The sequence below is a fragment of the Hyposmocoma kahamanoa genome, unplaced genomic scaffold (assembly GCF_003589595.1).
Source record: "Hyposmocoma kahamanoa isolate Upper Pololo Valley unplaced genomic scaffold, ASM358959v1 63, whole genome shotgun sequence".
Taxonomy (NCBI): domain Eukaryota; kingdom Metazoa; phylum Arthropoda; class Insecta; order Lepidoptera; family Cosmopterigidae; genus Hyposmocoma; species Hyposmocoma kahamanoa.
In genome coordinates this window covers 7,828,063-7,840,686 of record NW_020653851.1, presented here as the reverse complement: position 1 = coordinate 7,840,686, position 12,624 = coordinate 7,828,063, and the positions used below count along the sequence as shown (strand labels likewise).

Below are 12,624 nucleotides of genomic sequence, written 5' to 3'. Positions count from 1 at the left end.
CTGGCGAGAGATGTCGCTATTCACTGTATTAATTAAATTTTTATTGAATTGATATTCAATAATTTTTTGTGAAATTACTCCACTAGTTTGTTATAATTATTAATACAAAGATCGAACACTCAGAAAAAATTCCTTCAATCCGGTCGGATTCGAACCGACGTCCTCTTGCATACCGTGCCAGACGCTATACCAACTAAGCCACGGAACGAACCAACGGACCTCACGAATTTTTCTATCGAATCGTTCCGTGGCTTAGTTGGTATAGCGTCTGGCACGGTATGCAAGAGGACGTCGGTTCGAATCCGACCGGATCGAAGGAATTTTTTCTGAGTGTTTTCTCCGAGTGTTCGATCTTTGTATTAATAATTATAACAAAGTAGTGGAGTAATTTCACAAAAAATAATTGAATATCAATTCAATAAAAATTTAATTAATTTAAAAATAATTTATTATTCTATATTTAACAAAGTTACGAGTTTGGTCTAGAATAGATCTTGGAGGTGGTACTTAAGAAGTATAATTTTAAACTATGTACGCCATTTTTTTTTGTAATGATGTAGTATGTTTTTTTACTCTATCTGAATAAAATTTAAGTAAACTTCAAAAATATTTTTTTCCATAACTACACATTCGTCACTCGGGAGTTATTTATTAATAACTAAGTTATTTATTATTATTTGTTAAGGTTTTAAATTATGAGATCTAGGATATAGGTTTTTGGAATAAACAGCACATGTCGATAAATGACCCTATGGTGTGGTTAATAGTTCTAACTATCATAAAACTCGACTCATAAAGACAGACTTTACTGCTCGATGTATTACGAACCCATCGATTAGTCCGAATGGACTCGAGTTCAACATTAGTGCTCTAGTCTTAGTTTACGTAACGAATCGCGCTCGAGTACATGAGCGAGAGGTGTTGTGGGGTTTGTTAAACTGTATCTAGTATAGTTTGTAGTACTACAAACTATACTAGATACATAAGTACGCATAGGGAAACCAGCGCTAGGGAAACCCTGTATCGCAGGTGCCATAGACACATACCTAAACAATTGCAAATTAAACCTTGTACCTGGGCTTAAACCGTGGTAGGCGCATTTTTTTAAATGCGTGGTGCATTTTTAGATATTTTGAGTAATTGGTTGTGACAGATTTTTTTTATACGCACACACTCATAGCCCCGCACTAGGGAGACCTTGAGTCGCGGGTGCCATGGATACACACATAGACAACCACAAATTACACCCAAACTCACGATAAAAATAATTGTAGGTCATACAAATACTTCTCCCGGCCTGGGATTCCAACACGGGACCTCTGCGTGGCAGTCCACAAGGTAACTGTTCGACCATGGAGGCAGTTAATAATAATTATTTATTTGGAATAAATAATATGTGTTTATTTATCTCTTAATTTAAAATAATTTTTTTGTGATTGAATTGAATTTTGTAACAATTTGTATATCTTTCACACACTCAAACTACAACAGTAATTATAGTACAATTAGTTCAAATCAGGTGTAAAATAGGTAGGTACATTGTACGGCTTGTGACCTTGATTTATTATTATATACCTTAATTTAAAAGCCTTAACATAGTAAGTGAATAACACTACTTACAAATTACTTACACTCAAATATTTTCTTTTTAATGTCTTATCTATAAACAATCTGATAAGAAATCGCAATATACTATATCGAAAATTCGAAATCTAGTAAAAAGTTTTTTTAACTTCATTTAGATGAAGATAAATAGCCGTACATGACACAATTCACAACCATCATATACATCTACGTTACTATAATATGATTCGTTCGTAATCATTGACCTACCACCAAATGGTCGTCGGGTCTAATACAAAAACCACGAAAAAATGTCCGAAGTTAACCTATACAAACGTAGTGACATGTAACGAAATATAAAAAACTAAAACATTTAATTTAAATTGTAACATCATTGTAGTACTGCCTAATTTAGCTTGCAGCACTTTAAAGGGCCCAAAAACACTATATTCAGCTTATATTGGAAGCAAACAAAATGCACCATATTTAGCTTCGACTGAAAATTACTAGAACACAACAGTAATGGAGCAGCCTTTATTGTAAATATCAATTAATTTTTATATAAAAAAAAATAAATATATATATATATATATATTATTATGTCAAATTTTGTACAAATTCACTTAAACAATTAATAAAGAGTTGGGCAGATAGTCCATACAAATATTAGTACAAATTTAAAAATAAGCGTGTATTATAAGAAATGTACCGATATTCCAACTAAACGTAAACTCAAATATCCGTAATTTCGAAAACCGATTTATAATAAAACCTTTACTCTTTCCAGTAATTTTGATGCTTTTCACAAAGACAAAACTAGCTTTTGCTCTGTAATCTTCCTAAAAAAATACATTTGACATTATTTACTGCCTCTGTGGCCGAACGGTTACCATGCCGGACTGCCAAGCAGAGGTCGCAGGTTCGATTCCCGGGCCGGGAGAAAAAGTTCTATGGCCTACAATTATTTCTCTAGTGAGTTTGGGTGTAATTTGTGGTTGTCTATGTGTGTGTCCATGGCACCCGCGATGTGTTTCCCTAGTGCGGGGCTATGTTGAGTGTGTGCGTTATTTATTATTATGAAAATTCGAGCTAACGTTATTTCGGGCAAATGTATTTTGTGACTTTTGATAGGTAATCCCTAGTCGTAAAACGAGTACAATAATATTTTGTTAGTTACTGCAAACGTTTAATAAAAGTCATTCTAAAAAATAAGATTAAAACCAAGACGACTCTATAGTTTCTTTGTTCTAAATATTTCAATCGCTTATGGTTCGAACAATTGAAAATGACCAAAAAGTTTATATAAGCTTCTTGAAATTGACGTAATGGGTCTCTTTCCATCTTGTGCGCATGCAATATGTAGAAAAAGGACAGTTAGCTATTTGATTATTTATCGAGTTCTTAGGTTTTCGCGATTGTTACACATAGGAAATGAAACTAAATAGGGTGGTTTGCATTAATATTAGACATAACTGGTTGAAGACTGTACCACCTCAGTCAACCGTGACCATGGGACCTGTAAAGGGCCCGAAACGTCGGTTTGTTTGAAAAAACAAATATAGGCGATTTAAATCCGGAAAAATAGTTTCAAAACCTAAGAACTCGATATGTACACCAGTACGGACTGGATGTTGCAAATAAAATCCGGCGGTTTGAAGACCTCAAGAACAAACGTGCGCGCGCCCTAGCTGCATTAACTTTTCTCAAAAAGTGCCGCGACAATAACATAGTTCCAACATGCGTTAAAATAACTCCGCGAATAGACATCTACGGTAGTGAACGCATACTCCGCCAAGCCAGTAAGAAATTATTGTGCAAACTAATCCACAATAACCGCTACTCAATTCAAAAGTTTAAAATTAAAAATAAGGTATTTAATTAATAACTATTGTAACTATAGTGGAAAAATAGGGTGGTTTGCATTAATATTAGACATAACTGGTTGAAGACTGTACCACCTCAGTCAACCGTGACCATGGGACCTGTAAAGGGCCCGAAACGTCGGTTTGTTTGAAAAAACAAATATACGCGATTTAAATCCGGAAAAATAGTTTTATTTGATTATTTTGTTTGCTTTTGTAATTTATATTTACAATTTATATATACATATATAAATTAAATATTATACAACTGTACAAAATAACACTTTTAAATGATAACTATGATAACACAATATATTTGTTTAGTGAAAATATGATACAGAATCCAGTTTTTACACTTTAATGCAGTAATTTTTACAAGTTATTATTATATGGTATTGTATGATTGACAACCGCGCTGTCAGTCGAACGAAGACTGTTGCGCGATTGACGCTCTGTATGCGATTTTAACGCCCTATAGGTGCGGACACTTTTTAGCTCGAACCCGATGTCCATTTGTTAGTAGGTCAATATTCGTAATAAATAAATTTAAGCTATTTAAAACCAAAGTCATCCTTGAACGGCTCGTCTCATGTCGTTGCCGTTTCGTGCACTATTGGGCGGGGCGGAGCGAGAGAGTGGAGATCTTTCTCGTTACTTTTTATTCTCTGGCAGTGCAATTAATTATAAGTCAAATGGATTGCGCGTAGAGCTTGACCACGTTCTACCAACACTTGATAGGGTAACCCTATTAGGGGTTTTCTGTAAGGGTAACAAAATACCAGAACTAACTGTACCAATTTGGTGAGCATTTTGTTAGGGTAAGTCGAAGATATGCTTACCGAATCGATAGGGTTCGTGAAAACAAGTCTATCAAATACCCAATCCAATACCCCTTTAATGGTAAGTGGTTCCGGTCCTTGATTTGGGGATGTTCAATACGAATATGGCACTCATGTCTAAATCCAAGATGGCGGGCACGATTTTTTTAATAATGGCAAGTTGGGTATCGTTTTCGAGGTATTTGGGGGTGCTCATTACGGATATAGTATTTATATTTAAATTTAAGATGGCGGACACGACTTTTCAAATAAATGCAATAGGTATGGGTATCATTTTCGAGGTATTTGGGGGTGCTCATTACGAATATGGTACTCATTTCTAAATGTAAGATGGCGAGCACCACTTTTTTTAATAATGGCAAGTTGGGTAGCGCTTTCGAAAACGATACCCAACTAGCCATTATTCGAAAAATTGCACCCGCCATCTTGGATTTAGAAATGAGTGCTATATTCGTATTGAGCATCCCCAAATACCTCGAAAAGGATACCCATATTGCATTTTTTTGGAAAATCGTGTTCGCCATCTTGGATTTACAAATAAGCGCTATATTCGTAATGAGCACCCCCAAATATTTCGGAAACGATACCCAACTTGCCATTATTCGAAAAATCGTGCCCGCCATCTTGCATTTAGAAATGCGAAAAGTCGTGTCTGCCGTATGTATTCAGATATAAATACCATTTCCATAAGGATTACCAAAAATAAATTTTTGAAAATTCTTGGTAACCATCTTGGATTTAGAAATTAATGCCACATTCTCAATATGCACTTCCAACAACTCGAAAACGCCTATAATTCTTGTTGGTCGATCGACAAGACAACGTCGACTATATCTGTAGGCATCTAATCGACATTATCGATAGGCACCCTAAGGGTGCTGGTGAAATCACACGCACATGGGACTTGTCAACTTATGTCTCAGGGTGAACAGGCGCAGTAGTAGTTCCCTTCAGATCTTTGCAAGTTAAAGCTCTGAGTGGCACTGTAACTGATATGGACAGACGTATAGCTTACCTTCAGGCGCACTATCCGTTCCGTTCACAGAAATATATCTAGATAGACGCCGCAAGTACAGCAATTTGTATGAAAACCAAGCGTGCCATATTTTTTGTACCCACTATGACGTCACAAGAACTATTTAGTGATTGAAACCTCCTTCCGCTCGCTATAAATCGATTGATTGAACGAAATATACGTAAACACGCGTATTCCATTCAATGAATCGAATCTAAATAGAATAATTTTTGTTCAAGTATTTGTTGATTACAAGTAGTCGTAATATTAATATAGTAGAAAAATACTAGAATAAGATAGTTTAGTCCATTGACCTACCAACAAATGGACGTCGGGTCTAATACAACAACCACGAAAAAAATGTCAGAAGTTAACCTATACAAACGTAGTGACATGTAACGAAATATATAAAAACTAAAATCTTTAATTTAAATTGTAACGTCATTGCAGTACTGCCTAATTTTGCTTGCAACAATTTAAGGGCCCAAAAACACCATATTCAGCTTGTACTGGAAATTTAACAAAATGCATCATTATTTTATTATCATAAACATTAATTAATTTATATATATTATTCTATATATATATATACATTATTGTCGATTTTTTTACAAATTCACTTACAGAAATAATAAAGAGTTGGGCAGATAGTCCATACAAATATTACTACAAATGTGAACTAAACGTAAACTCAAATATCCGTAATTTCGAACACCGATTTATATATTTCGGGCAAATGTATTTTCTGACTTCTGATAGGTAATCCCAAGCCGTAAAACGAGTACAACAGTATTTTGTTAGTTATTGCCGTAAAGGGAGAATAAAAAAAAAATAATACAGAAGCTTCTCGCGTATACTGAAAAGGGATACCAACAGAGTACCTATAAATTGTGGGTTGTTTACTTTTAAAATTTTACCCCGTTAAAGAAATTGAAATGAAAATGAAGCCGTGGTAGCCTAATGGTTTGACCTACTGCCTCTCAAGCAGAGAGTCGTGGGTTTGAATCCAGACTTGCACCTCTGAGTTTCTCGGAATTTGTGTGAAATTTATTTTGAAATTTATCATGAGCTTTTCGGTGAAGGAAAACATCGTGATGAAACGTTGAAGAAGGTTCAAAGTTCTCGGAAAACGTGTACAGTCCCCAACCCTCATTGGGCCAGTTTGGTGGACTGTTGCCTAAGCACTCGCCTGAGAGGAGACCCGTGCCCAGCAGTGGGACGTATAAATGGGTTCATGATAATGATGAAATCTGCCGAGACTAAGAAGGGAGAATCAGCCAGACCACATTTAGCTTGGTTGAGTTTTAGTAACGAAATAAAACAATTATGACAAATTATTACTTTTTATTGACTCTTGAACAGTATTAACTTAGTATACATATTTCGAACTGAAAAAACATTGAAAAGTAAAAAAAATACAATATTTAAACTAACCCATGAGTTGGAAAAAAAAGATAGTGGCAAAAGCACGGTATCCCTAAAATCAGCTTAAGCCTGGCTAATTTAATTTATACGTTATTTATTTGATCTCTCTTTCTCGCGTATCATAACCACTGCTGGTAGAAGCGAGATGGCTATATTTGACTAAAGTAAGATATTCTCCTTATTTTAGGAGGTTTATATGGTGCGAACAAAAATCTTTCAATCAAGAAAAACACTTCAAATATCATCTAAAACACATGAAATCGTAATATTCCAGGCTTGTAAGAGTATTTCACTAGAAATTCATACAAGAAAACTCATTGATTGTAAGAAAAATTAAAACTTACGTGTTATGTTATGAATTTTTGTTATGTTGGGAATTTTTCGTTCCGTATGGCTTTTACAGCCTAAAATATAACAATGCACCATTATTGTGAGCTGCAATAATTGTCAATTACTACAAAGGAACGATTAGTAACTTTGTAAAACACTTCTTAAAAGCAAAAACACATAAAATCGATGAACATCAAACACTCGGAAGGATTTGCTGGACTCAACGAGCGTTGAGTCATACAACCAAAACCGCATACGTAGAAAGGGACAAAAAAATTATATTGTTTTCTCGTTGACTCTGATATGTCTGTGCATAAATCTATCTTGCTTATACGGTTTTTATTATTTATAGAGCCCCTCTACCCAATTCTCCCTCTACGGTTATTACTAACGTTTAATAAAAAAATCATTAAAATCACAGCGACTCTATAGTTTCTTTGCCTAAATATTTCAATCGCTTGTCGTTCGAACAATTGAAAATGACCAAGAAGTGTATATAAGCTTCTCGAAATTAACGTAATGGGTCTCTTTCCATCTTGTGCGCATGCAATATGTAGAAAAAGGACAGTTAGCTATTTGATTCTTTTGTGTGCTTTTGCAGTTTATATTTACGATTCATTTATATATAAATTAAATACTATAAAACTGTGCAATATAACACTTTTAAATGAGAATTATGGTAACACAATATATTTGTTTAGTGAAAATATGATACAAAATTCTGTTTTTACACTTTACTGCAGTAATTTTTACAAGTTATTAATAAATGGTACTGCATGATTGTCAACCGCGCTGTCAGTCGAACAAACGAAGACTGTTGCGCGATAGACGCACTGTATGTCATTTTAACGCCCTATATTTGCGGACACTTTTTAGCGCAAACCCGATGTCCATTTTTGGTAGGTCAATGGTTAAGTCCTTTATTTTACTTGTTTTTAAAAAAATGTTGATTATTTGAAAAAAATTAAGACTTTAATTTTTAATCGACTTCAAATATTAAAATTATTGTCCTTCTAATAAAATGAGCTTATTATATAACTTTTTTTATGATAGAAGATCTTATCGATTAACTTAAATAATGAAAGCGCACGTAAATATAGAACTTGCGACTGCCTTAATTAATTTTGCTAGACAGTTTTCTGTTGGCAATTGATCAAATTGATGAATGGCAAGACAAATAAAAATGTTACTACTGACAAAATATGGTAAAATCTTATTAATCAAAAGAGGTTTACTTATTGACGGCCTTGTGTGAAATTTTTGTGATTTGTTTTTTTTTCACGGATTTCTAACTTTGCTACTCCGCACATTTGGATAGCATCTTAGGTGGGATAAACTAGACCACGTTCGTTCTCGAAAGCAACGAACTCATACGTATGACCAACTCCAGGTTTTTGTAAAGACTGCGCACTGTTAATTCTTTACATTATATATTTTTTGTATTACTCGTACAAAAAACATATATAATGTATCCGGCGATGTATGTAATTATTTGTCCACTATATTCGGACATGCGAGGCAACGTGCTGCAAAAATTATCCAAATTACAGATACTACTTATAATATCTATTACAAAACTATATATATATTAGCATCTACTGCAAAACTGAAAAAAAAACGAAACGTTACTAAACGTTATAACAAAAAGAGTTATAGAATATTTTTATAATATTGCTCAGGTCATAATAATTTTCATTCCTTAGTTTTCAAAATCGATCAGAATCGAGAGCAGTGTTGCCTAACGTATACATCACTAAATGTTAAATTTGGCCAAGGAAATGTACGGACAACGGCACATCAGACTACACAGTTTTGTTCGCAAATCGCCTCCAGTGCAACGGAACAAGACACGTCAATGTGTAGCTTGATGTGCTGGCGTGTGTACAAGCGGCCGTACCGCGAAACTGCATTATACAAAAGTGCGTTCGTTCGATATTCATGGCGTATTAACAAAGGATCACAAATATATCGCAGCAAGTAAAAGCCGCAATGTATTAAATATAATATAAATCATACACTCGATTGCATATTTGTTTTCTCGAAATTCATACAAAACTAAAATAATTGTTTTTAAAATAAATTATGCATTTTTTGATTACAAAATCACTTGCCCGTGTAAGGAAACGACCCTGTTTACCAAACTGGTAAACCAGTTATAGTGCTTTTGCGGTTTTTAATGGCACAATTATGCATTTTACGCATTTTCAACTGGTGTTTATCTACGATTGCGTTCTGAAGTGTAGGTTTAGAAGCGGCAATTAAGTGAATTTCACTTACTTTGGGCACGCGAAGTACGTACATTTACGTACGGGCACGGCGTCTATCTAGATATACGTCTGTGGTTCCGTCAGTTGATGTTATAAAAAAAAAGAGTAAATATTTTGGCTCTAATGTTGCAATTTCATGTTCTACCTAGTTACTGACTAACATAACTGCTTACTGGTTAGTAAATTATTATTTAGACACATTTGTATTATTCACATTAAGTTAAAAAAATATATATTTCCAAGTTACACACACATACTTATGTTACAAAACTCTGAACATTGACCTCTGAAGTAGTAAATCTTTACATTTTAAGATTATTAACTCCCGAGCATAGATACTAAATCTATGCTCTCGAGTCGGAGTCTCTTGAGGTTGTGTGACAGTGCCTTTACAATGAAGAAAAACAGGTTCTTAGTATTTAACAATTTCAGTATAGAGTACTAAAAAAACCAACATGAAATATTTTGCATCTAATTTAAATGGGACCATTATTGAGGTACTCGACACAAAAACAGAATTATCAAAATCGGTTCACAAATGCCAGAGTTATCGCGTAACATACATACAAGAAAAGACATACAGTCGAATTGAGAACCTCCTCCTTTTTTGAAGTCGGTTAAAAACCATGCAGATTTTAATTTATTTGTTATTAATTACAAATTACTTAATTATATTTATTGAGATTTTGTTTTGTGAAAGAACTCCACTAGTTATGATTTATGCCACTCAGATCGAACAGAAAAATTTTCGTCGAACCGGTGGGATTGGAGTCCTCGTCCATATTTATTGATTTCTATGACAGTCGGCCACTGTCGCTTCCCATTACTGAGTTTCGATCAAAGTTGTGTTTTTGCCAATGACCTTTTGTTAATACTATTTATTTATTATGTTGGTGACAGAACGCAGTCCTCGGAAATGGGGTATATTTGTCATCGGAGTTGAACGTAAGCCTACCGCATAGCCATGGAGGTTTCGGCTGGGGCGCCAGCTGTATCGGCGGACACCTCTCATGTGTCGCTATGTGTGAGGTGATCGATGCACCTGACGGTATCAACTATCAGAGAACTCACCATAACGATGGTAATTATAGAATAATACTGAAAAGTATTCGTTTTAAAAAATAATCAGAGTTGCATCGAATATTCGGTTCCTATTCGGGATTCGGCTTGTTGGACCTGTTTTTAGCTATTCTTCCGAATACCCAATATTGAATCGCTATGCAGCCGAATACCAAAAACAGGAGGAAGAAATAAGAAAAAACAGTAAATTTTCATATAGGTACTTACCTAGGTAACTTTCATTAATGATGAACATTCGCATTCGCGAAAATGCAATTTTAGCTTCATTATCTAAAAGATCAAAGAAAATGTAACTTAAGAAGTATAAGTAAGTAATTTTTCTGAGAGATCAAGAAAGGGACGAAATATACCTGCTTATTATACATATAGTTTACACTTAAACTTGCAATTAACTAAAAAATCGCTATCGTATTTACAAACCAAAATATTAATCAAACTGAAGTGAAGCAAACTAGGTACTTTCTAAGTCAAGTTATAAACTTGAAAATTAAACTGACTTTTTTGATTCATTGTAGAAAATGATGCAGCCACGCTCCTCACCGAATATTTTATCTTCGGTCAGAGGCCGTATATACTATTCATTGCAACACTAAAAATAATGTCTATTTACTACGCACATGCGTGTTTTAATTTCTCCCTCTTTTATTTTTTCAATTTATAGGACGTTTTCCATCGACTGCTAGTGCTATTTAATTATAGCTTAATGACCAAGTCAGTAGGCTCATAATTATCTTTCTAGGTTAGGGAGTATATGTAGTTAATTACAAGTAAACCTAAAACAGGTGATGGTGTGTTTGGAGAAGAGAAAACACCAAAATTTTTGCACGAGGAGACCGCTGGTGATAACCCGACCAATCAATTGATACCGCATTATTTAGTGAGCAACTGTGACCTGGTTCGTGTGCGCTACCTGCTAGTTTACGCCAAGCAGCCCACCTCCATGAGGTTCACCACTCCCAGTATAAACAGAAATGGTAAGATGTCGTTCATTTCTATTATGTCTAATTTTTAGGCTATTTTTAGTAGGTTCTATTGCCCGGACATAGGTGAATTTGGGCAAGAAATAATTGAACATGGTCCGCCGAGGTTAACCAGGTGGTCCACGGGCAAGAAGCGGTTCTGCCAACGGAAAAACAAACCATTTTTTTATTCCGTGGTTCTACCTATTGGGACAAATTTCTAATAAAGATTACGTTACAGACGGGGGACTCCGACAGTGGCTTTCGAGACATAAGTTGTTTTCTATACTGCTGGGATACGGACTGATGCTTGCCACGATAGGCTTTGCAAACAATCAGCCTATTAACTATTATTACAAGATTTTACTCAAGAAGTTAGACGTTGCCTACAGCACAGCCACAAAAGTGTGATGCGACTTCGTATCTTCTGGGTGTTTTGAAATTGAAAGTGGTTGTGTTCTATTAATTTTTTACATTTTGTTTTATTTTTAGGACTTTTATTAAAGTGATATATATGTTAGTTTTGATTTTTTTTTGTTATTCAATGTTCAAATTAGCTGTTTTATGTTTCATGTATAAAAATTCAGACATATTCGTATACCTAGGTACTGATTTCATAATTTTTTGGTGTACCTAGCTTAGCTTTGGGTGCTTTGTCCGAAATAAACGTGATAGTATTCAATGGGTTATTTGTCTGAAATAAACTATGATTTTAATTATAATTTTCAAGGCATTTTGGTCAAGAATTCTCCACAAAAATGCAGTCACCTAATATCTTCATATGGGGTAGCCTGGTCTAAAAAACGTATCCGATAAGAGTACGCAAATTTACGCAATGTCCTTAGGCTATTGCCGCGAAATTATTTGAAATACGCAACCTGACATCAGTGTCTTTTTTTAGAGCTAGGAAGGTTTATGCGGAAAAATGTTAAAAAGTTATTGAAAACTAAAAAACTGCTTAAATCGTCTAAAACGTATAAAACTTTTTAATATGTACAAATTGTGACGGAAACTAAATTAAATATATTTTGAAAACTGACTTTGTTGATACAAATATCAATAAAAATAGCTCAAAACTTGTTAGTAGAGGTCAAACTGCAAACGATTCTGGCCATTTGCAACATATGAAGTTAGTAGTAGTCTATTCGAAAATGGGTGAAGTGTGTAAGAGTAGGTACGTAACTGGGAGTGTGCGAACTCTTTCACTATTTTTTATAATAGCATTTTTTTTTTAAAGTAGTTTCGAAAGCGGGCCAAATATACGATAAACATAGAGAAAGATGC

The 12,624-nt window shown here is 34.4% G+C and overlaps 1 protein-coding gene across 1 annotated transcript in view; it reads left to right on the top strand.

Moving 5' to 3' along the window:
- The window catches only part of LOC113230185 (mono [ADP-ribose] polymerase PARP16), a 25,680-nt gene extending 13,720 nt beyond the window's left edge, over nucleotides 1-11,960 (top strand). The window contains exons 5-7 of the mRNA XM_026463994.1: nucleotides 10,202-10,382; nucleotides 11,164-11,355; nucleotides 11,582-11,960. Of these exons, the coding sequence (XP_026319779.1) occupies nucleotides 10,202-10,382; nucleotides 11,164-11,355; nucleotides 11,582-11,751 (543 nt within the window). The 3' untranslated portion in view covers nucleotides 11,752-11,960. The remainder of the gene's footprint in view (nucleotides 1-10,201; nucleotides 10,383-11,163; nucleotides 11,356-11,581) is intronic.
- The last annotated feature ends 664 nt before the right edge of the window (nucleotides 11,961-12,624 follow it).